The 26,909-nt window shown below is 37.8% G+C and overlaps 1 protein-coding gene across 3 annotated transcripts in view; it reads right to left on the bottom strand.

Annotated features, from left to right (window-relative positions):
- Positions 1 to 13,167: 13,167 nt before the first annotated feature.
- Usp25 (ubiquitin specific peptidase 25) overlaps positions 13,168 to 26,909 on the bottom strand; it is a 106,519-nt gene continuing 92,777 nt past the window's right edge. For all 3 annotated transcript variants that reach the window (XM_052741025.1, XM_052741023.1, XM_052741026.1), the window contains 6 exons: positions 24,613 to 24,791; positions 23,441 to 23,519; positions 19,170 to 19,249; positions 15,974 to 16,097; positions 14,823 to 15,018; positions 13,168 to 14,537 (listed from right to left, as the gene is read on the bottom strand). In XM_052741025.1, coding sequence (XP_052596985.1) covers positions 14,365 to 14,537; positions 14,823 to 15,018; positions 15,974 to 16,097; positions 19,170 to 19,249; positions 23,441 to 23,519; positions 24,613 to 24,791 — 831 coding nt within the window. In that variant the 3' untranslated portion in view covers positions 13,168 to 14,364. The remainder of the gene's footprint in view (positions 14,538 to 14,822; positions 15,019 to 15,973; positions 16,098 to 19,169; positions 19,250 to 23,440; positions 23,520 to 24,612; positions 24,792 to 26,909) is intronic.

Genomic DNA, 26,909 nt, shown 5'->3' with positions numbered 1-26,909 from the left:
ACACTTCTTGCTGTCCCCTTCTTATTTTGATTTTCTGATCTGTTTTTTATGGGGAGAACATTTTTAGTCTTCCTTTTAGCACTGCTCATTACAACACATTCTGACATCGAATGAAAATTGCCTTCTTCCAGTGCGGTAATGTGTGAGTCCTGTCTTAACATTTTATCTACTGTGTGAAGCACCATGCTCTCTCTCTGTGTGGTCAGCAAGCCTGCTCTAACTAACTCTCTCTCAACCCCACCCTACCCCCCACCCCACCCCCGCACTGCTGAAGTCACCGCATCACGCCTCCATGGGCACCATCCAGCTTCTCTCACCTCACTCAGTGCTCTCCCTCAAGCATGACCATCTCCTACTTTGGGAGGCCTCTTAAAGTGAGGCATCATATTTTTACCTACTTCATATGCCATTCTGTATTCTGGAGGTTTCCTTCCAACACAGGCGTTTTATTTCTCCTTCTATTTTTAAGATTAGTACAATAACATAATTTCTCCATTCTCTTTCTCACAATTAAACTGTCTTGTCCTTGGTCTCTTTCAAATTTATGACCTCATTTTTTCATTAGTTGATATTACATACATATATGTACATACATATATACATATTCCTAATACAACCTACTCTGTCTGGTAATGTTACATATATATGTGTGTGCATATATACACACACACATATATATGTTTTGGGGGGCTGACAATTTGGTATTGAATAACCGATTGGTATGTTCTTTTCTGGGAAAGACCATTTCTCCCACTCTGAGCATTCCTTGGTGGCCTTCAGTTCTTTGTGTAGGTTTGAGGCCTCTTATGCCCTCAAAACTCATTTCTGGCTCTCTTCTTCTCTGGGTCCTCATATTACATTACAGCAAATATCTTTGGTGCTTCTCAGAGCTAATGCTTCTCATCTGTTCTCCAAATCTGCAATGTCAATTGGAAGCATGTACACCAAACTTTTAAAATGAAATCACATTCCAGAAGCAATTCCAAAGTACTCTAGATATCCTTTCAAATCATACATCGTCCTTAAATGGAACCATTTCCTGAAATATCTGGTCATCTTTTCCCACCTTCTATTTTAAATTTAGTTGAAACTTCTGTGAGTGACTTCTTATAATTTGGCTTTAACTCGGGTTTTGGAACATTTAATAAATAAAACTGTAATGGATACAATTTTGTCTGGCTTCATTCATTCATGATTTACTCCCATTGATATATGTGGCTCCAGTTAGCATGCTTTTCCTGATGTGTAATAGTCCACTGCATTCATATGGTGTCACATTGTCAGTGTACTGCTGGTAGATTTAAGTTATGTCTGGATCTGAATACTGCCTCTAAGAATGTTTTGTACGTATAAACTGAAGCATGTATGTGCCCCCAAATGCATTCAATGTGTTCAGAAGAATACATAAGAACTGAGGAATAATGTACTATCAACTTTAGATATTTCACTAACAATGCTAGAAATGCCTGTGAAGTGGTTGCACTAATTTAGACATTTACCTACACAAGGTAAGCTTTCCCAGTACTACATCCTTCACCAGCATTTGACCGGGACAAGCCTGACATTGGCAGTCTTAGTGTGTTTATTGTGTCTCCCTATGGTTTAACTGAATTTTCTTGATTGCTAATCAAGTTGGCTGTCTTCTTAGGAATATCACCACTGGGATATTTTTGTTTTTGTGAAACAATGCCTGTTCAAGTCTACATTATTATCATTATTACTATTATTATTATTATTATTATTATTATTATTAACTTTTACATCTTGACCACAGTTTCCCTACCTTCCTCTCTTCCCAGTCCCTTCCCCCACCCCCCTTCTGTCCTTCCCCCAATCCACTCCTCCTCCATTTCTCTCCAGAAGAGGGCAGGCCTCCCCTGGATATCAACCAAACATGGCATATCAAGTTGCAGTAAGACTAGGCACCTCCCCTTGCATTAAGGCTGGAGGAAGCAACCCAGTATGAGAAACACGGTATGTATTCACATATAAGTGGCTTTTAGCTGTAAAGGATAACCATGCTACAATTTGCAAACCCAGAGAAGCTAAGAGCAAGGAGGACTGGGGGGCGGGGCAGGAAGAGACACATAGGAATCTCCCTGGAAAAGAGAAATAATAGAATAGACATCAAGGGTGGACAGGTGAGGTGGGGGTGGAGGATGGCAACAGGAGGGATCAGGTGGGGAAAGATGGAGGTTGAAAGTACTGGGAGAGTCAACTGGACTTGGGGGGGGGGGGGACAAGCTAGAAACCTAGTGCAATGGAAACTCCCAGGAATCTACAAGGATGACCCCAGCTAAGACTCGTAGCAATAGAGAATACGGAGCCTGAACTGGCCATCTCCTGTAACCAGCAAAGACTTCCAGTGGAGGGATTGGGACACCAACCCAGGCACAAAACCTTCAGCCTACCATTGTCTTACCTACTAGATGTGCTGGGGTAAAGATGGCACAGAAATTATGGGAGAGACCCCAATCAAACATTAGGAAGAGCTCGGGAAACCCTGTGGAAAAGGGGAGGATGGATTGTAGAACTCAGAGGTGTCGAGGACAGTATAAGAACATGACCCACAGAATCAACTAACATGGGCTCTTAGGGGTCCATAGAGACTGAGGAGTCTACCAGGGAGCCTTCATGGGACTGACCTAGGCCCTCTGCATGTATGTGACTGTTGTGTAGCTTGGTCTTTTTGTGGGTCTCCTAACAGTGGGAGCAGGCCCTGTCTCTGACTCTTTTAACTGCTTTTGAGACCCCTTGCCTCAAACATTTTAAAAAAATTATTAGGCATTTTTTTCAGATTTAAAGGTGTTGCAAATCATACATGTATTTTTTTCTGCTTTGCAGTTTATTTTCTTTGCTACCTCTTTCGTCTTTTAAGACTTACAAAGTTACAAAAATACCATAGCTGCTTGCAGTTTGGCACCATACACTTGTATTTTATGGTTTATGAGAAAGCATTCCCAATTTACTGAGAGCTGTGATCTATAACCCATTTATCGGCTCTGCTCTCTAGGCAACAATCTGGGAACATCAAAGAACATGGCTTAATGATCTTACCAACTTGACTTTTCATGGCTTTGTTAAGTGGACACGATCCTCTTGTATCTCGCAGATATCTTTGGTCAGTACATACTTTTCTACATTCATGACCTGTAGGGAGTCTTTTTGCTGTGGTTTTACAGTGCGGGGATCACGCTCAGTGCTTTATTCACAGAAGCAAACGTTTCTACTGAGTCACATCCCCAGCTCAGGGGACTTTCTCTATTTCCTGCTGCTGGAGACATGCCTTAGCAGTTTAACAGTGCATACTGCTCTTGCAGAAGCCCCATAGGCCATATTCAGTTCCCCCTTGCCTGTAACTCCAGCTCCAGGGGATCTGACACCCTCTTCTGGAATATGCATGTACCTACACACAAACAAATCAAAAACTATCTTTTAAAAATACCTTTCTTGCTCAATTTTATATGTGGAGAAATTAATTGTACTGGGAGATCTTACCTCTATGCTAGCATCTAAAAGATTTCTATTATTTAGCCATCCCATAACAGATTTCTAAGAAGCCTTCCTGCCACAAATATAAATGTAAATTTAGATGCAAATACACAAACAACTCTCTTCTCATTTACACTGGGTAAAATTTACCTGATCAATGAAAAGAATTTAAAGGTTCCAACATGTTACCCTTAGGACATTTCATAAGAAATTATCTAAAATTTCAGGAAATTATATGAAACCATGAAAAAACAATTTCCATAAATTTTTAAAATAAGCAATCTCTTAGTTCTTGCTTGTTCAGTTTTTCAGTTAATTTTATGTGTTGTGCTGGGAAGGCAGACACAATAACTTTCAGAATTACTATAAAGACAGGGACAGTTATAAATTAGTACTGTGTTTTCGTAAAGTCTCAGCCTTAGATTTAAGCACACCAGCTTCTAAAACAATAGGCAGGCAAACAGCTACTGCTTATTTAAATAGGTATCTGTGCTAACATAAAGGTGTGTGCTAACATAAATTAATATTTTTTAGCAAGTAATACTTTCATTTTCACTTCTATGATGATAAATATCAACAGACCTAAACTGTACCCCTCCCAAATAAAATTTTATTTGAAGTTAATAACTCTTAAGTATGAAAAAGATTCTGAGGCCAAAAGGGTAGATACTTGTCTATGCCAGGAACACTTTCTTTCTTTCTCTTTCAATTTTTTTTTCTCTTGAGAAGCCACAAAGGCATTACAAGGCTTAGAGGGAGATTTAGCTAAAGAATGGTGAAGGGAGGCACCTTGAGAATTCTGCCACGGATCACAAGACACTGACAGAAAACAAAACAAAGTCAAAGTTTCTGGCTTAGGAGCTGCGGTTAGAGGAGCCCCTGAGCCTCTCTGCGTGTCCCGTGTTCTGTTGCCACAGGCTACAGCTACCATCACAGGGCTGACAGGGCTTTTAGTTAAAGGAAGATTAAACCACGTCAAAGTTACCTACAAAATAAGACAGGAAACTTCAAAGGAAAGTGGCTATGAAGGGAGAATTCTTTGGGAGTGATGTCTGAACAATCAGACATGAAAATGCGTAATCATAATATTGTCAACTAATGACAAAATATAGAAGAATGGTAATGAAATGGGTGATGGTACCTGCACAAATAGAAAGCCAAACAGAACTGATGCATTCATAAATACTAAATATAAAAATTACTTTATGAATTGTACTATGACAATTAACTCTGGAAGGAGATGCTTAATGGAATTTAATTGTCAAATGCGTTAAAGACACACACAAAATGAAATCATAAACTATCAGGAGATACACTTGTACTTTTATAGTTCTGGCCAGGGAAAAGTCATTCTCAGTATTCTCCCAAAGACAAGAAACATAAAAAAGCTCAATGGATTTGATGACATAAAAAAAAAATGAAAGCAGATATAAAGGGACGATAATGAAGCTCGCAGTGACTGTAAGACTACTTGCAATGTATAATAAGGAATTAATCATTCCTCAAGTATACTTCTGCAAATAAACATGAACAACTAAAAGAAAAGAATACGTGAATAGTGAGCTATTCACATATTCAAATACTGTCATTAAGCAGGAAAAATTTTGTGCAACATTGGAACATATTAAATACCAACACTATTTTGTGTTACTCCAGTCCCCCTGGAGCTGTGGGTATCAGTGTAAAATGGAACACGAACACTGATGCAGTGTATACTTTGTGATCTAGACACAGGTCACACATTTAGAAATAAGACAAATGCATAAAAATCAGACACACATAGCAGCCTTCTTTATACTTACATAATTATATGACAGCACATACATATTCTGTATAACTAGACACAGTACAGCAGTAAGAAACATATATATTATACATATATGAAATATATCTGTATCTATTACACAATTTTCATGGTATCATGTGGTAATATTTTATTTGTGCTCTAACAAATAAAGCTTGCCTGGGGATCAGAGGACAAAGCCAGCCACTATAGTAAACATAGAGGTCAGGCAGCGGTAGCACAAGCCTTTAATCCTAGCATTCAGGAGGCAGACATTCTCCATATCTCTGTGAGTTCAAGGCCACACTAGGAACAGAGGCAGGCATGGTGGCACATGCCTTTAATCCCAGCACTAGTTAATTATAGAGGTCTGGAGGTCTATACAGACAGACAGGAAATGATAGAGCTGGGCGGAAAGAGGAAGTGATGTTGTTGGGTGGAGAGAGGAAGTAAGATGGCAGGGCATAGGAAGGTATATAGGCATGAGTATGCAGCTCTTGGGCTGAGGATTTCCTAGCAGTCAGAACTTGTGGCTGGCTCGTTCTATTCCTCTGATCTTTCAGCTTTCACCCCAGTATCTGGCTCCAGATTTTTTATGAATAAGACCGATTAGCAATTCCTGTTACAGTATCATGCTGGAGTAGGAAAGCAGTTTGGAAATTGGTGGAGACAGATTCTCAGAGACAGCTGGGGCTTTGGGCTTTTTTTTTTTTTTAAATCCTGCTCAAGCTGCTGAAAGCCAGCCAGTGTATAGCTGATGCAAAGCTGAAGGGTAAACAGACAACAAATGTCCCTGAGTAGTTTTTCCTGTGTAAAGCAACCTTCCTGAGTTTGGGGTTATAGAACAGCCTTGACTGATGACAATGTTAAAACTAATAAAAATAAAGTGAGGTTAAAGTCTCCCCCACTCCTTGTTGGTCTCAGAAGACAGGCAGCTGCCTCAGGCAGAGGCTATTCTGGGCAGAAGGCTGTTCTCCAGCTCTAGTCTACCAGAGCCACAGCCAGCCGAACTCAAGGCAGCTGCTTCCCCGCTCTTGTCCTGCTCCACACGTCCCTCTGTTCTTGCAAGGTCTATTTTATTTCCTTACTTTTATTGATAGCTTTCCCATTAACCTCTACTCTGGTTCCCACTTCATTCCTAGTCTGGAAAGGTGCTCTATACATCCCTAACCCTAAGCCAGCTCACCCAAGCATGAAGCTTGGTAAGAATTCTTTGAAAACATTTTCCAAGAACTGTTTAAACAGAATTCTAAGAATTCTTTAGGAAGAATTCTTTTAAACAGCTGTGTACAACACACATGTTTACACTTACATAGGAAGATGTCAAATTTGGATAGACAGGTAAAACTGGCTGATTACCTTTGCCTCGGATATTGGTTTTATTCTATACTCACCAAAAGACTTCATGGAACATGTTGGCATTGGATGTATGGATGAGCAGATGGATGTGCAAATGGGCTTACATTCCTGAGTATGTGTATAGTGCTCCACTGTGGATCCAGACAAAAACCATATACCTAAAAATGCAGTGCAATGTGTGTACACACACACACATACACACATCAGATAGACCTATAAGTTTCATTTTACAGAAAGTTTTCAATCATAACCAGTACACTTTAAGACCCACAGGTAATACACAAGTCCCTGAATACATAAAGTTTAGGAGTCACCACATAAAAAGGGAACTAGCGTATAGCTCTATACCATATCTTAGCTGCAACTCCACCCTGCTGCTCTCTGCTCTGGATGCTGGGGCTGGCCCTAAAAGCCACATGTCCTCAACAATCTTCAATGCTACCTTCATGTTAGGTTTTGCCAATGTGCTAGAGGGAAATTGGAAGGTAGGAAAAACATAGCTATTTCCTTCTCTCGGTTTCTGATTCTATCAGTGTTCAACCAACAACACAGTTGATTGCAGTTTTGAATACCTTTCAGGATTTCAAGAATTATCCAAAAGATGTATCCTACAGTGTTATCATAATCGGTCCAGTTGTGAGTTTCCTAGCAGGGTTGAACATCAGTGTCAAGATGCCTTGTTGAAGCTCTGTTGTACTGAAAACATTGATGCTTCTCCTTTTGCTTCCCTACTCTTAGGACTATGAGCTACATCCTGCATTTGTATCTCTGGGTGACCTTCTCAAGTCACTGTACTTAGAGCTGCTCCATGTCTACTCCAACATTCCTTAATCACACTTGCGACTAGATGTGCTATCTGAACAGACAGTAAAATTGTTCATGGCAGAATCAGGATAGAAATGATACTGAAATCTTATGTGTTCCCACGGCACTTCTAAATATGCTTGACAAAGGGATAGCACTCCAAAAAAAGAGATACCCATATCAGTAAGAGCTGGGGCAGCATCACTCAGATGAGGATACTGTAAAAATGATATAGTAGCCAAGAGTCATGGAGGCCTACAGAAATATGGTCAGCATGACTCAAACACATTGCAGATTCAATGACTAGAGGGCTGGAGAAGATGCAAAAGAGAACCGGTTTCTGTTAGGTTGCAGGTGCTTGTGTTATAAAACAGTATAATCTTTCCCTAGAGGAGTTAAGTCCTGAGATAGAAAGCAGATACACAAAACAAGCCCCACAGGAAGACCACTGTGCCCGCAGTGTGGCAGCTGGAAGACGGGAAAGACAAGGACAGGAAGCTACTCTTGAGCAAATCCAATAGTCCAGATGCAGAGCTAAGAGGTCCAGTGGGCGATCGTAGTGGGAGATAGTCCAAAGCTGCCTTGTCAACATTGGGCATTGGTGGAGGTTGAAGGAATTTTTTTTTAAACTTCTGCATTTCTAGATTTATATCATTCACCAAGGCATATAAGGGAATCAAATCCATGGAATAATGAAGAGTTTAGTTTGGATGTGCAACGGTTAAAGAACCTTTGAAATATCCCGAAATGTCTACAGCTTTACCACCATGAATATGCCTGATCTTGTCTGAAATATCCAGATCTGATGAGATAGCCAAACAATAGAAATGCATATCATTCAAAAACTAACCAGTTTTCAGTCAGAAAATGTCGACTTGTGAACTATAAAGAATATAGGTGTCACGTCCGCCTCAACCAGGAAGGAAGACACAACACCAGGCTCTTCTCCAAGCAGTTTATTCAGGAACCTTGAACAATCTTCTGACTCCAGGGAAAGTCAGCCCACGCCCTTTATAGCCACTGGGCAACCAACCCCGTAGAGCTACGTGGACAATGCCGATAGGGTCAGACATACGCAAGCAAGCCAGATTCCACGCCCAAGCCAAATAAGGAGTTGTTTATCCCAGAGAACACCTGCCATCAGGAGCAAGGCGGAAGCCGGACGCCGGCGCCATCTTTGAGGCCCGGCCGTGCACGGCTCTCTACATATAGGCAGGAAAAGAGTAAACTGAAGAGATCTGTTTTAGGAAGTTACGGACCTTAAAAATCAGGACAACAGTAATTAACACCACCAAACTGAAAAAATTCTGATGGTGCAATAAATTAATGATTGAGAAACCTCTACATGCAGCTTCCACTTCAGGTGGAACACATAGAAAAATGGGCATGCTTCCCATCTAGGGAAAATAAACCATTCTCAAGACCTGTTGTCCCACTGAACGGCAGTCATAGCAAACCCTAACTCACTCACAGTCCTTAATTAACTAGTCTCTCAGGGGTAGGACTATAACCACTTAAACAACAAAAAAATTAGAGAAGCAACTCTCTAACTCCGCGTATTAAGTCAGGTCTCACCTAAAAAGCATTTTAAGAACACAAAGACAGAGAGCTGAGGCAGGAGGACCCATGAGTTCAAGGACATCCTGGACTATATAGAGTAATAGGCCTGTTAAATAGGAAAGCTTGTCCGAAAATACTGTAACAGGACTTAAACAGTAACAAAAAGTGTCTCGTGTGTTCTTGGTGCACAGGTTAACACTATTAGAGAAACTGTAGATAATTAAAGAAAAAAGGTAACACTTTGTTAAAGAAAAATCCAAAGACTGAGACTACTATGGGGTAAAAAAAAAGTGGGCCTTTTGGATTGCTTCTGCAGAAGAGCAAGTGTAGCCTTGGAATGGGAGGATCTTAAAACAGAAGTTTAGGTCATCTGCGTATTTGGTTCTGGTTTGATTTATATCATCTTCAGAATACTGAGTTACCCAAGATGTCCTCCCCACATCCTGGTAAACCAACTGTACATTTACTCATAGAGAGGTATGAAGTTGAAGGGAGACCAACATTCCTCCAACTCTGTTGGCAAGGGAAAGGAATCGTCAGAGGAGCTGATTGAGTAAGACACCTAACATGATAGTGAAGGTCTGAAGTCTTCACTGGGAGGAGCCCAACTAGAATATTTACAATATTGGTGCCAGTGTGTGTGTGTGTGTGTTCCACTGCACATCCTGCCTCAATAGTGATTCATTAACTTACTTATTTTTGAGACTTTTTCCCTATATATAGCACAAGGTAACATCAGACATCAGACTCGCCTATCTCTGCCTCCTGAGTGTGTGTAGGGGGGTGGGGAGCACCCCTCCCAGCCAAGACTCATTTCTATTACTATATCATCAGTGTTTTTAACTTAGTGTTTTTATTGTCAACAGTTCTAAAGCTAACAGGAGAGGGAGCCCAACAAACTTGTGGAAAGTATGGAAAGGAATTTGTAAAATAGATGGCTATTACAATTTTTTTTAAAATGCCCAACTTGGGTCTTCTTTTTTATTATGTTTTTAATTTATTCTTTTCTCATATATTGCATCTGGACCAGTCTCCAATGACCCCTCACATCAACACACACACACACACACACACACACACACACACACACACACACACACACACACACAGAAAAGAAAACAGAAGTTATCACACGTATCTGTGCTGATATTATCCAAACATGGAAAAAAACATACCAGCTGAAGGTAGAATGGGGAGTTGGGAAGAAACATGAAAAATATAAGAACAAAAACATTACCCCTATTGGAAGCATATCAAAGATATAATGTGAGATGGAACTAATAAAATATACTCACATCCATCAATACATGCTGTGGTGGTATTGTGTTCCCTGAAATATTGTGCACCCTAATAAACTTAACTGGGGTCAGAGACAGAACAGCCACAATATTAAACATAGAGGATAGGCAGTGGTAGCACACACCTTTAATCCTAGCATTCCAGAGGCAGAAATCCATGTGTTCAAGGATACAGCCAAGCATGGTGACTCACGCCTTTAATCCCAAGGAGTGATGGTAGAAAGCAGAAAGGTATATAAGGCATGAGGACCAGAAACTAGAGGCATTTGGCTAGTTTAGCTTTCAGGCTTCTAGCAGCACAGTTCAGCTGAAAGCCATTGGGATGAGGACACAGAAGCTTCCAGTCTGAGGAAACAAGACCAGCTGAGAAGTTGGCCAGGTGAGATAGCTGTGGCTTGTTCTGTCTCTCTGACCATCCAGCATTTCACCCCAATAACTGGCCCCGGGTTTGATTTTATTAATAAGACTCTCTAAGATTCATGCTACAACATGCTATATTCATTCATTCAAAAACAATAACAAAAAAATGTGTTTAATGAAAATGTTGAACTGCTGAGTTCCAGATTAGCTTTTTCTGACTTAAGATTGCTCTAACTGTTCCTAAAATAAAGAGAAAGTAGCAAGAAAATATAACATAAGCTAAAAGAAAACACTAACAATCTTACCTTTACTTCAAGAAAGGAAGAAAACCCAGCTACTTCATACTATATGACATGAAATGTGGCCTACTAGACTCCATGTCAAAGCTCCAGCCTTCAGTGTGTGTGTATTTGGAAATCAAACCTTGAAGGAGGTGAATAAAGTTGCATGAAGGTTGTGTTAGCACCCAACATGAGTATCGTCCTTAAAGTAGAGAACCCGGAGATATGTGTGTACAAGGAAAAGGCCACACTGGGACAGAGAATGTGGACACTGGTACTAAGGAGACAGTATCCCACAAAACCAACTTGTTACCTTTTTAATCTTAAATTTCTAGAGCAAATATACTTCCACAGTGCTTTATTTCACAGCCCCAGAAAACCAATATACATACTCTGGAGGAAGCTGGATCATGGCCATAGCAAAAGACATTTAATTTACCTAACAATATAATGGAAAATGAAAAAAAAAATTCAAGAAGAGTGACTCATCCCTGAAGCAACCTTTTTGCTTTTTAATTTGGGGGGCTAAGAGTAGAACCTGGAAGCAAGTCAACAAATTTAAATAAAAAAGCAAAGACACTAAACTCCTGGAGAACCAAATAGAGGGAAAATTCATATTATTCTCAGTAATATCTAAAATTTAAAAAAAAAATCACTTCTCTGTAACAACTAGTAATGAATATAGGAGGATTGCAATTAAGAATCCAAAGAGGGTGGAAATCAACTGAGTATTAAGATACACAAAATGCTACTAAGAGCTTTGTGACATGGGATGGCTCTCCAACTTCAATACATGTAAAAATTCTATGGAGGTACAAGCAGAGAGTTTTGAATTCAGTTATGAGGTGGGACTCAAGGATTTTCAGTTGTCCCATGATCCCAGACACGCTGAACGCTGTTTTTGGAGCCGACATCTTGAGAACTAGTACCCTTAAATACAGTGTCTAATAATTTGGAATTTAATATTCCCAGAATATTAGGTTGACTGATGACTACTGGTCTCCAAAGACCATGTGTATATAAGTCGTTTTTGGTTAACTGACTTCTACTGTGAATATTTGAAAATGTAAGAGGAGAATATTACAGTAACCAAAATGACAAGGATTGAATGTTGACCTTTCCATGGACAACTGTTCTACCGGGCTCCAACTCTTAAATCACAAACTACACGTTATACTTAATTCAAGTTATACTTAATTTTTTAATAAAGAAATTCCAATGACCTAAACCATGAGAATAGAGTAAATGCCCCTAGGAAAACAAGTTGATTGTCTAGGTATAGATAAAGTTCACTTACATTGCTAAGTAATTTCAGACTCAATCCTAGGAATGAAAAAATTAAAAAATTTTTAAAATTATATTTTATTTAATATTTTTTTTAGTGCAAGCATGTCTGTGTGTTTTCAGAGTACAACTTGTGGGAGTAAATGCTCCCTCTCCCCCCGTGGGTGCTAGGGACTGAACTCAGATTGTCAGGCTTGGCACATTCCTCACCCACTGAACTGTCTTATTGGCCCATGAGCTCTTCTCCAAGTACAAACTAAATATACGACTACTCACCATAGGCATAAGAACTACGTGATCCCCTGGATATGCTCCTGACAGAAACATTTCCACATGGTATTTGACTACTTTGTGCCTTGGCAGGCAATTATATACATCAATGTAAAGAAGTTCACCCTTTTGTTAGGATATCAGAAAATGTCAGATAACTAGCAAAACTGCAACAACACATGTGAAGTTTCTAGACTTTTAAGAAGACATAAAGACTAGTGCAAAAGTCTATTCAGTAAAGAACTCTAAAGCCAAACACACTTTGATACCCACAATATGCAACATCTAATTTTACACAGGTAGGGTCCCGATGCCTCCTCATTGCTGCCTCGCCATACAACATTCCCTTTGCAAAATCATCACATAAGTGATTGTTTCACCTTCTTCTGCTTCAGTGGTTCTCAACCTGCAGGTCTCAGCCCCTTTGGGATCATATATCAGATACCCTACATATCAGATATCTACATTATGACTCATAACAGTAGCAAAATCATAGTTGTGAAGTAGCAACGAAATAATTTTATGGTTGGGGGGGTCACCACAACATGAGGAACCATATTAAAGGGTTGCAGCATTAGGAAGGTTGAGAATCACTGCTCTATTGGATCTTTTGTGAGAGGCACTTGTAGAAAGTATTGGTTTTGTGACGACGCTACAACAAACATATATACACATAGCATATTTATATATTTTACTATGCTAACAAAGTATCAATTATAAAGAATTTTTATAAATTCAAAAATAGATGGGTGGTAACATGATTACCTTTAAAGCATTAATCTAGATTTTCATTCACAATATCACTTCATTGATCTTAAAACAGTAGTTCCATCTATAAAATATTCTACATCTTTCACCTTTTTTTAAAACAACGGAGGCAAATTAAAAGTTAAGATTCTTATATTTCCTAGTTGAACAGTATCAATTTCATTCACAGCATTGATTAGTAGAGGACATTTTCAATTAAAGTAGTATATAATTTACAAAAATAGAATAATTATATAATGAAAAACATTGCCCTCCATTATGAAGAATACATGTATGTGCATGTATGTGTGTATATGTGCACATTTTTCTTTTTAAATTTCACAATAGCCCTTATTCAAGTACTGTTATCAGGTTTCTCTTGAAATAATCATCTTATATTATTATTTACACATACATAAAGGAACAAACATTTAATCTAAGAAAAGGTTAAAAGTTTCAGTGCAGCTCGACTTAGAACCCAGTCACTCATTTCAGTGAAAATTTGACTGAATACAACATATTTAGGTCCAAGAACCCAGTTGATATAGACACACTGAGGTGCTAAATACTTAGTACAATTCCAATATGGTACCATTATAGTAAACAAAAGGGCTATTATTCTATGCATCACCCAATGTCAACCCCATGACTAAATTCATTTATATATCTAAAATACACACCAATATGCAATATACCTGCTTACAAACACATAGGTAGCCATAAATAAAACTTTATTCTTTGATTTCATTTACAAGCTACCAAATAGTATATATCATACACAGTCCTGAACACGTAATGGCTTAGTCTCGGAAATTCCAGACTAATGGAAAGCTGTTGATAAGGAAAACTGAGAGGCAATACTGCAATAAAAAGTGGCAAAAGCATTGTTCTGCCACAGGAAATCAATTGATTTGTAATTATGCATCGGTTCCAGATAAAACAAAGTCTGAGTGCCATGCGATTCGCGGCTTTATTGTTTGCAGTCTGGTTAAGGTCGGCATAGTCGTTTTGTCTTTTGCAGTTATTAAAATAAAAAGTTAAAAACTCTAGCAGCAGCAAGCAGATCCCGTGACAGGAAGATGTGGTAAGAAAAGAGCTTCTGTAGCGTGTGGGACCTGTGGGCAGTTCATCTTCCGTCAGCAGGAGTACGACTGAGGGACAACATGATTCGGGCGAATCGCTCACAGAGTTCATGGGCAGAATAGGGAGGTAACTTTGGTGGCTCGTGGAAACCTTTAATCTCTGTAGAACAGTCAAGCAGCTTGGGCAGAAAATCCGTCAGCTTCTCTTGGAGGTTTGCTGCAAATACAAATAATTAGATCCATCTAGACACAAAGGAAAATTAAAGAGCTGCCTACAGTAGGTCTGTTACAGGAGAGGATTCCTTTTGAAATACACGGAATGACTGCCGTTTGGGGGACAGGAGATGTGTTCTCAAAGGACCTGGCAACAGAAATGGACACATCTCAGCCTGTAAAGGAGGCAAATGGTTCCAGTGTGAACAGGAAAGTGCTACAGAAGATCAAACAGGATCTTCTGCTGCATTATCCCACCCGGGTGCCTAACAGCACTGGTTCAACTTACATTCCATCTCCTGCCCTAAGTAGGAGCACCATCGATTCCTCATGTCTTCCACAGCAAGGACGTCCTTCTCCTCCATTTCATCCATCAGCAACAAGGGCAAGAAAGGGACGACAAACTCATTCATAATAATCAAGCCACTGTTCACGTCTCGGCCCTCTCCAGACTCGAACAGCTCTGCCGCCTGCTCATTTAATTTCTTAGTGGAATGAGAGAAGAGAACACATTTTACGTCATCTTACAATTAAGAAAGGAGCACCTGCACTAAAGACAACATGATAAATATGTTCAAACAGTATTAGGACAAACAGCAGTCAGGTACAATGATACCATACACAAAACCAAATCTTTTAGGAAAACCTCTGTACATAACAAAGGCAACAGAAAAAAGAAAAGAAAATCACAACCTTCCATAATCTCATTAAAAACTGCAAAGACAGCACTTCACATTAAAATTAATGTAAAATGAATAGTTCTAAAAGAAAATATTTCAGCAAAAATCCACTTAAAAATTCTTTTCTTACACTTAATGCATATTACAAATCTAGAGAGGTTTTTCTCATTATTTTTAAACAGTAGAAACAATTAGTATTTAGTGGTTTACAATGTGGAAGGGAGTGATGCCAAAATTAATAGTGAGTTCAATGTCATCAAATAAATTTGGGGGGAATTTGTGACGTCATACAGAAGACTAGCTAATAAATACCGTGTGCATCAATCAAAAGCTCTACATATGTAAAGTTCTGTAAAGTAGAAAAAAACATTTCAAAGTAACATTTAAAAATCGGCAAATATTTTAAAGAGACTTTGAAATATTTGAGGAAAAACTACTAGTCTCCAGCTGCAAATAAAGGGCATAATGTTCAATGAAATTTTGACATTATGCAAACTAAATCCAGCACGGTTATAAGTCTCAGGAAACTAGTTATTTGCTATATAGAATATCATTCTTCATGATCCAGCAAAAAAAGGAAGTGGCAATAATGATAAGATCTGGAAATATAATGAAAGCAATCATCTTTTATTTAAAAAACATTTTTATGCAGATAACCACAGTTTTTATCCTGACAGTGTTCATAGTCAATTACTTATGTGAGAATGTGGAAAACGTGTCCAGCCTGTGGCCATTGCAAACACATTCTATGTACACTCACCAGTAAACACTCCCTTCTGTAATGCGATATCAACTCTCCATCATGTCCTCTGTAAGGACCCTTGGACAAGAGCTCTTTGTTATTCTGATAAGCACAGATAAGGAACAGCAAGGAGTCTATATAACTTAAAATAAACACATGATATATTAGTATTTCATTATTATAAAACAATCTACAATCATAAAATGCTAGGAGGCCCTGCTGGTTGGAGGTTGGAGGTTGGAGTCTACCATGGCTTAGCAGCACTCTCTGAACTTGACAACATGGACAAAAACTCACCCACCCCCCCATCCCTACCCCCATCCCCACCCCAGTTCTCTACTTGATCTTATTTGGAGATTGTCTCTAGGCCTGGATGCCTGATTTATATCTCTAGTAGACCCTGGACACAGTTCTCTACAGAAGCCTTCCTCCTGCTGCCATATGGTAATTAGACATTGTGCCAGGAACATCACAATAGAATCGTGCTTCCAAAGATAGTCTAAGACTTGTCCTGGGAGATTTGTGATCCCCCAGCTACCATTCTGTACTCTGAAATAAAGTTGAACAGATTCACCGAAGTTGTCTCCCAAAGAGATATCTGTCATGCTCACAGGCCCACAAAGCTCTCTGCTGTTGCTTCTGCCCCTTGTCCTTGTAGACTGGTGGCCAATAGGGCCACAAGGAAAAAGGGAACACTTATAATAAAATAATCTAAGTATATACTTAAATGTCTATTCTATATGACACTTAAAAAAATCCAGTGCATGAAATGCACAAACACACTTTTTTAACAAGAGCAAAACCTGGAGGCAGGAGACAATCTTAAAAGGAAAACAAGAACTGAAGAGAATGGGAGAAAGGCCTCAGCTGAAGAACTCAGTAGTTACTTCTGTTGTCTTTAGTATATTGGGTTTTGATGTTGTCCACTCATGGCCAAAATTTAAGACTGGTGTGAATAATCAATGTGTTTAACACATTATGTTCCTATGAAAAGATTGTGCTTTTGTTTACTTTACACTTACAAGTATCATTTAGCTCATGCAATGTTTTTTTGTGTATACACAAATTTCTGGCCACTGCAAAAAACATAAAAGAGAAAATGCCCACAGGAAATGGTGGGCGGGTTGAAAGTAGGAAACATACTTCCAATCTGGAAATTTACTGGAACAAATTAGGAAGGGTTAAACTGGGATGGGAGAATTGGGGTAACACAGAGAGGCAAGTATGGAGAGGGGTGAATAACACCAAAGACCTTTAGAAAAAGACATAAAGAGGCATACTACACAGCTTCCATATATACATGCATATATACATACATACAAATAAACGTGTGTATACACACACACACACACACACACACACACACACACACACACACACACAATTCTTAAAAGAGAGTTACCTTACAGCAGAGCAACAATGCCTCTACTAAACACCAGAAGAGAATAAATAAACTGAATTCCTGGTATGGGTTATTTCTTTTAGAATTATTGACCAGGAAGTTTTCTGCAGAACCCCAAACATTACAGGCTGTACTGCCTTCGACTACACTCCCAAACTTGATGGCAAGACCTTATGGCACAATTACAACAACTGGCCTGGCAAGACAGGCCTCTCAAGGCAACAGTAGCACAGCCGCTGTGGGAGTAACCAGCCACGTTCTGATAGGACTTCAGTGGCCTTCTACAAGAAGAAACTCATAACTGGCACCACTATTAGGCTAGAAATCTATGGCTAGATAAGCTGTAGGTACTCGGCAAGCACTCTACTATCTAGAGTGGGCACTGGTCACAAGTGGCTTGAAGATGGTGGCCAGTATTCCTAAGAAATTAAATATATAATTGAATATATAATTGAACTGCCAGGCATGGTTGGTAACACTGTGTTGAACAGTTCCATTCTAGAAATAAATGCCCACTTGTCATTAAAAGCACATCATTAACTTCCTACAGTTATTCACATAAACAGACAGGTCAGTCATCATTTTTTCTTGGCTGCAATAAGACACTGCTTTGAAAATAAAGCAGTCTCTTTAAAAAAAAAATCACTAGTTAAGTAAGTTGATACTAAGATAGAAATTAAATAATATATTGAGAAATGAATATAAGCTATCACGGAAGAAAAATGACAAGTACATAAAAGTTTTTTCTTAATAACTGTTAAAATACTGATATATTTTTATTTTATTACTATTATTATTTTTAGAAACATATGTCTATTCTAATAAAAGAAGGAAAGTAAGGGTGTGGATTTGGGTGGGTGAGAAAGTGTGGAAGATCTGGGGGAGGGTAATTCATAAACACAATATATTGTATTTAAAAACTATCTTCAATGAAAAAGAGAGTTAAAATAACAATTTCATAGTTATATAAATTGAAATTATTACAAATTATCTTTGATTTTAAATATGTGTATTATTTAGAAGTTTCTACAGACAAACTTGATCCTTTGTGAGTGTGTGATGGGCTTAAACTTTAGGCCTGTGCACACTGGAGGAGCACACCATCACTGAACACCGCTCCATCACAGGTCCTCTTTATATGGTACCTGGGGCTTCAGATAAAGGCACAAGAATTACCTCTGATTTACGTTCATTAGATGAAGAAGGAGTATAACAGTCACTAACATCCCAGATAGATTTCAGGGAAACTAACTAGTTCTACATGTTGGGCTAGCAGCTCTTTGACTCTCCAAATTTTAGGAATGGATTTCACACAAAATTATAGTCCACTAGGTTCCAGTGGACAAATCCAAACCAATAGCCACAACAAATCATGGTCAAACTCAACCCTGGTCAATTCAATGGGCCACAAAACAAAATGAATAGACATGACTGCTTGAGACAAATTGGTGGGAAGTAGCTGGAGAGGACGGGGAGAGAAATGGGAGAGGGTGGTAGTGGAAGGGTTCAATATGCAATGTGTTCATGTGTGAAACTATTGACGAAAAAATTTTAATTAAATGATAAAAAAGATGTAAATGTCACCTTTTTAAATAAGTTTTATAAAAAAGTATAGTATAAAAATTTAAATGTATTTTATACGAAGGATCTGTGATCTAATTGTATTAAATTTGCAATATTCTGTAATTCAAAATTGTTACAAACTAAAATGTTCATTAAAATGTATACTGCATAATTTGCATTGCATGACAATCACTGAGTAGAATTAATGACAGGAACAAACCTTTTCCATATTTGTCCAATCTGTCTTACCTTTCTCTCTGGAAATTTTCTAGTCCAATTATCAGATACATAGTTGTTTCTCTGAATTTCTTATATTCTTTATGCCACTCCTGTATATAACATAATAAAAGTGAAAAGAGTAAACTATGGTAAGAATATTTATAAAACAATGCACTGTTCTGAGTTATGCAAATGAGGAGAAATGAATTCAAAATTAAAACAACTTCAGTCATATATACTACCTCAGTATAATAATAAATAAAAAACATTTTAGTCATTTAGTCATAGATGATAAATAAAAGATTAAGAATACAAAATATAAAATAATAAAATGGCAGGATAATCAAATTGCTTTTTTTCTCCATAACACATTCTTCAGTATAAATTTTACTAATAAATTGTTGTAATAGTACAGACTGGAATGGTCTATTGATACAGTTCTGTCCAGAGATCGAACCTGTTGCTTGATACAGAATTTTAAGGAAAAAAAAGGCATGGTTCACTTACTTAATATTACTATGGAACAATTTTAAATGTGTTGTTGAGTACTCTATTGACCAGACATATGATGAAAAGAAAGCCCCACTCCTAAACACAATAGTAGGACATCGATACTGGGGCAGGGGGGAATTTTGTTTTTAAAATGTTTAATAAAAATAGTTCAAAAAACAAAAATTTCAATATAGGGTTCATCTAAAAGGAAGTTTTGACAAAAAAAAAAAATTGAGAGAGAAATGTTCTCTATATTGCCCTTCACTGTAAACAATAGTATCAAATTTCAATTTGATCCTATTAGCTGATCTTCACAAACAGACACAATTGGCCGAGAATCATGTGACCTAACTCTGGAGCTGCCTTAGAACTCAAGCAGCGAACTCTCCTACAAAGGGAGGAGGCTTTGCTGCTGAGGTAGCCCCCACAGCAGAAACACCCTGGACTGCAGTGTGTGAGCAGTCACAGGCTCTTCCAGGAAAAGAGTGCTTGCCAGCATGGATGCTGAGCTAGACTGGCATGTGGGTCAAGGTGTGCTGATTTATTCTGAACTGAGAGCAAACAAAATGATGAGACTTGTGTAGAAGCTAAAAGATGTGCCATTTAAATACCTAGAAAATTAAGACTCTTCAGTAGGAAAGAACGTGAAATTTCAGAATAAACATAGAGTGATCCTGTCTTTGGAAGTAACCTGAGAAAGAACTACAGATTCAAAACAATTAAAAAGCAAGCCTTATGAGTATGAATCAGGAGAAGAGATGAACCAATTGAAAAGGCACAAATCAACAGTTAACATGACAAACTCGGGTCATGAGAAAGCACACTCTGAAACATCACTGCTCCAGATTGTATGTTCTGGTCACAACTCTCTACTCAATACATTTCGCTTAGAGGTAAATAATTTTCTTCGGCTTTCTGTTCATTTTGACTTGTAGACAGCCTTATACAGAAGGCTTTCTCAACTGAAATGGATTTTATACATGAAGTAAAAATGGTATCCAGTTTCATTCCTCAGAATTACTTAATAAAGGCATTTCAATTAATCAAAGACTTGCTTGCTATTTCTGGGATACATGTTCATACAGGATATTATTACAAAGGTTTTATGAAGACAGTGTCTTGATAATATTTTAGTCATTTTTAGGGTGTCTAGGGTACATTGCAGTTCCCAATCAGATTATTAAGCTCCATTAAACAAAGTGCTAGAATTTTTCATGGAAATTACATTTGGTCTATACACTATGTTAGAGAAAAACCAGTGCATTTCCAATAGCAAGTATCTGGAATATCTCATGTGCATATTCATGTTTCAGTATTGATTGTCTCCAAATAAGTTTATAATTTTCTTCCAAGATTTTATGTACTTATCTTTCTAAATTTAATTTTAGGTACTTCATAGATTTATACTACTAGAAATAATGCTATTAAAAATGACTTCATTTTTTAATTATTTGTTTTGAAATAAAAGTCAGTAGGTAACAAGATTTCTATGTTTCAAAGCTGAAGTTTTTGAATCTGTATTGTTATTTCAGTATCTACATAAAACTGTGCAAATAAAGAAAACTGTTTCTTTTTCAGTCTTGATTAATTTGCCATATTACTGTCTTTTTTTTTCTGGTCACAAAAGTAAACATTTCATTATTTACAACCCTACATATTTGCAATATTTTCTGTGCTTTTTATTTTTGACACCCTTTAGTAGATGGGAGGATGTTCTTGAAAGATGCATACTTTTATCTTCTCTGTTACCGTAATGAGTTATTACCTATTAAATCTAAGGTAACTAAGTTCATAGAGCAGTAAGGAACGAGAAAGGTGCAAGAATAAAGGAACCCCCACACCCTGCTGCTGGACATGTAAAATAGGGAGCTGAGAAGGAAATCAGTATTGTTCCTCAGAAAATGTATACAGCTACCGTGATATCCAGCTTTGCCACTCTGAGGCACATGCCCAAGGGAATATCAATTAGCACACCACAGCGACATTTACCCTCCACGTTTACTGCTGTATTGCCCACAATACTGAAAATATGGACTATGCCTAGGCACCCATTAACAGATGGATGGCTAAAGAATGGGTAGTGTACACACACACCGGCCTTTGTTCAGTCCTAAAGAGTGAAATTATGACATTTGTGGGAACTAGATGGAACTGGAAATCAGCATTTTAAACAAATGAAATAGAAAAGACAAAATAGCATCTTACTCTCATATTCAAAATTTACATTTAAATAGGAAAATATTATATATATTAAATATATAGAAATATAGTCAGGCACATATACACAAGACAGAGCACAAATGTATAAGAGCTATTTAGGAAGGGAAATGCAAGGGTGTGTTAGAGAGATGGCTCTGTGGTTAAGAGCACTGGCTGCTCTTCCAGAAGTCCTGTGTTCAATTCCCAGCAACCACACAGCAGCTCACAACTGTCTATAACTGTAGTCCCTTGCAATCTGATGTCCTTTTCTGGGGTGCAGACATACATGCAGACAAATATATACATACATACATATATATACATATACATATATATCTTTTAAATAAAAAAGTCAGAGTTAGGGAGAAGATCACTATGTGAGCGTGGTGGACATAGTGGGTTGCAGGCCAGCCAGGGCTACAGAAGTAAAACCCTGATGAAAACACCAAACAAACAAGTAATGCCAGCAGAAGGATGGACAAGAAAGGGTATGTGGAGACCAAATGTGATCCTAGCAAAGACCTATACACACAAGGAAACAGTATAATGAAACATTGTCTTGTCTTCTAATTAAAAAATGTAATCAAAATAAAGTTTGTAAATAAGAGCGAAGATTAACAAAAAATACACATAAAAATAATTTTTATATACATTCAAAAATAGTGCTAATTTTAAAAGCATAAATAAATACTAGAAGCTTGAATTTGGTCAATTAAAATATATACTCAAACCAATGTTAATAAAAGATTTTGTGCACACACAAAAATCCCATAAGCCTTGGCGTGTGTGTGTGTGTGTGTGTGTGTGTGTGTGTGTGTGTGTGTGTGCACACTCTCAGACATCGCCTGTCTCTGTAACCCAAGTGCTCATGCACTGACCAGTAATAGGACTACCTGGGATTAAGAGCATGCAACCCCATTTCTGGCTCTTCTGAATTCTCTAAAAAAAATGTGTTTGTGTTTGTGTGAGTGCTGGCGAGGAGAAGAGAGAGACATGGCTGCCATGGTATATGTGTAGAGGTCAGAGGAACACTCTGGGCAGTTGTCCCATGGTCTCATATGCTGTTATCTGGATTAATTCAGTCAATACACTTGCAGTGCTTAGAAGAATGCTTAGTAGGCATTTTATAAATCTTTGCCCTTTTAACACTAATGCAATCTATTACACTTTTTAAAGCAGAAAAATTCTCTATAAAAGTAATTGAAAACTAGCTGATGTAGGAACATAAAAGCCAAAGATGTTCTTTAAAACATTTTGGTCTATAAGCAACTGTACCAAAGTCATCTTAAAATTACTTATCGCCGGGCGGTGGTGGCGCACGCCTTTAATCCCAGCACTCGGGAGGCAGAGGCAGGCAGATCTCTGTGAGTTCGAGGCCAGCCTGGACTACAGAGTGAGTTCCAGGAAAGGCGCAAAGCTACACAGAGAAACCCTGTCTCGAAAAACCATAAAAAAAAAAAAAAAATTACTTATCAAAGAATTAACTTGGTATTAACTTAAAAATGTAACTTTTATTTCTATCTATAAAAATCCAGTCTGTGCTATGTTGAAATCGATGAAGAACATGGAATGCATCAACTAGAGGTCAGTATTTCCCCCAAGCACACTACCTCATATTCCTCCAAGTTTACTTCTTCAGGTTTGATCATTTCCAGTTTGGCTTGGGCAACTTTCATTATGTTTTGACACCTTTAAATATAAGAAATACATTTCTAAATCAAAAACAAAATCCATAAAAAACTGTCAAAGTATGTTGCATAAAACTAAACTATTTAACACACATAAAAACAAGGTCTCCACAAGTGCCAGAGCGGTGGCCCAACAGTTCGAGGACCTGAGTAGGGTCAATTGGCTGATCTCACAACTGCCCAGAGTGGTCCTCTGCCTGTCACACATGCACGATAGCAGCATGTCTCTCTTCTCTCCCCACCAACACAAATACAAACACAAATAATTTTTTTAGAGAATTAAAAAAGGGCCAGATGTGGTGGTGCACGCCTTTAATTCCAGCCCTCGGGAGTCAGTCAGGAAGATTTCTGTAAGTTTGAGGCCAGCCTGGTCTACACAGTGAATTCCCAAAGGCAACCAGGGTTATATAGTGTCTCAAAAATAAGATAAGTAAAGAAAAATAACTTTCATTAGCTTGAACCTTTATATCTGAGGTCTACTTTTTTGATGAAATTCAGATTAACTAGAAAACAAATTAACACTAGGGGTTTCATCAGACATTCTGACAATTAATTGTGGGTAAACAAAATGCACTATTTTATATCTCCTTTTATAGTAAAGAATTTTCGATAGCTAGACATTTCTCTCCACTGATGTCACCTTCCGGCTTCTGGCAGCTACTGGGAGTATGTGGAAGAGGGCTATATTTGTCTAAGCTGAGGGCCCTCTTGGCTTCCTACAGTGTAGGTCAGAGCCTTGCTCTATGGGATAAATCATGAAAGCCTGACAACAAAATTATCTGACCTAAAATCCGCCCAGCACAGATGTCGAAAAAATCACATTTTTCTTCCATAGAAGAGTTATTTCTTTATTCATAATTTCACATTACCCAAATTACTTTCAGTTCAAACTTTAAAAGGTCATAGCTAGAAATTTGAGAGAAATGGCAAAGCAAATACTGAAATTAATGGAAGATAAGTTTTGTGCTATATTTATTGTGTTTTTGTATACACATAAAACTTATACTTGTGATTAGCAAACCAAAACGACAATCAGAACAATAGGAAAAGTATGAGCATGTGAATTAGATACTTTTTTTATGTTTTTACATTACCTTTCATCAAAACTCAAATTTCTATCTCCAAATTGTTCGAGTAACGTTTTCTCAATGATCTTCTTGGGAGCCTGGTTCTGGATAAAGTAGACCAGGACATGATGTAAACGGTAATCTGTTTCTGGGGGCGTATCTTCTTGAGCCAATTTTACCAGCCTTGAATATTCCAATTTAATTGCCTAGAAAATAAAACAAGAGCAAAGGTTTTGATCAATTATAATTTAAAGTTCTTCATTATTATAACTGTAACTATTTAAATGTTGATTGTTACCTTTTAATGGGTAAGTAAGCTGGTACACTGAAGAGTCCCCACATTCCACACTTTAAAAGAATTTTCTAGACAATTAACTACATAGGACCTTCCTTATGCCATCATCTTACAAATCCTCTTTATGTTCTCACGCACAGAAGTGATAAACCAGTGCATCTTGCCCACAGTGGGATTCATTTCGCGGGGTCAGAGACTAGTCAAAGTCTGTCTTGAGGCATCACTGGAGATGCTGTGACGTCCTCCACTGTGGTGCAATTGTTGCACTAGATGACATACCCAAGGGGAATTAGAGTCCAGAATCAGCCGGCCTCTTGGAGGCGGTTACACTACCACAAGTACCCTGCCAGCACTCCCAGTACGGCCATGGGCCTCCAGTCACCTCAAAATGGTGGTTTTGTTACAACAGTATTTGAATGTTATCACTATAGTAATAATGATTATATATGCTGTAGTATCATGTGTTCCCTTATAACCATAAAATACTTCAAAACTGAGAACAAATAACACGAAATATTAATACATCTTTCAGCATACAGGCACAATCTAGATGATATGTAACTATAAATATGTGTAGACTAACATATCAAATACTGCTGTATTAATCACAAGAAGACCACATAACTAAACATAACAAAAATATTCATTCATTTTTTATATCTAAATTCGAAGTCTGATAATCATAAAATACTTTAGGCTGCATGCAAGACACACTGCAAAAAATCCATTCAATTAATAAAAGTTTTATTAGTTTCTTCTCTTCATACTTCCTCATGTAATCCTATAATCTATGTTGCTATATTTTAGAGGAAAAATAACTAAAAACATTTATTGAAATATTTTATTTATGCCACATAACACTTAAGAGGTTAATCAGTCCTTTCTACATAACAAGCATTAAAAATAAAAGAAGATATTCATTTTTTATAGTGAAACAAATTATTTCAAAATACTTTTCCCAAGGGAGAAAATGACCTTTCTGCTCAGATATACATGTCAAGTCTTATTGCTGTGCTTAAATATCACCCTAAAAATCAAATATATTTTGACATATAAGCTTTTCAGTGTCACTGTGTGTTTAAATAGCACATATGCACTTTGCACAAAGATGTCTTTTAAAAGCCCTATTTTCCCAATTTTGGGTGAGAAGAGGCATGTGAAATTTTAACAACCAATATATACCAAAACTTCAGAAAACTGTAAACATTTTCCACCCTTGTATTTTATAAGCTTCTCTACTAGGTTTGCTCAATGTGAGTCTTCTAATTTTCCAAGGTGAACCCAGTCACAATGCTCTCCATCCATACTTTCTCGACTAGTGATAGAAATGGACAGACTTCATCCAGCAGAGCCCATCCATACTTTCTCAACTACTCATAGAAATGGACAAATTTCATCCAACAGAGTCCATCCATACTTTCTTAACTACTGATAGAAATGGACAGACTTTATCCAGCAGAGTCCATCCATACTTTCTTAACTACTGATAGAAATGGACAGACTTTATCCAACAGAGTCCATCCATACTTTCTTAACTACTGATAGAAATGGACAGACTTCGCCGGGCGGTGGTGGCGCACGCCTTTAATCCCAGCACTCAGGAGGCAGAGCCAGGCGGATCTCTGTGAGTTCGAGGCCAGCCTGGGCTACCAAGTGAGTTCCAGGAGAGGCGCAAAGCTACACAGAGAAACCCTGTCTCGAAAAACCAAAAAAAAAAAAAAAAAAAAAAAAAGAAATGGACAGACTTCATCCAGCAGCGTCTACACAAGTGCCATTGGAGTCAAGGGAACATGATAAATTACTTCAAACCACTTCTGTTATGTTCCTAATCAAATCTTTCATTATTTTTGGCTGCTCTAATGAGAATTATTTTAAGATAATTACTGTAGCTAATGCAAAAACATTACATACTTGCAATATGAAGTACGGTAGGGGCCATTAAATAAAAAGACCTGGTATTTGTTTTAGTTTTTTCACTAGACTTTAATAAGATCCAATATAGTACTGGCCAATCTCTACATTCTAGTAC

This window comes from Peromyscus californicus, unplaced genomic scaffold, assembly GCF_007827085.1.
Source record: "Peromyscus californicus insignis strain IS unplaced genomic scaffold, ASM782708v3 Scaffold_16__1_contigs__length_79575227, whole genome shotgun sequence".
In the NCBI taxonomy this organism is placed as follows: Eukaryota; Metazoa; Chordata; class Mammalia; order Rodentia; family Cricetidae; genus Peromyscus; species Peromyscus californicus.
Note: the sequence above shows the minus strand (reverse complement) of the source record. Positions and strands in the feature narration are given on the sequence as shown.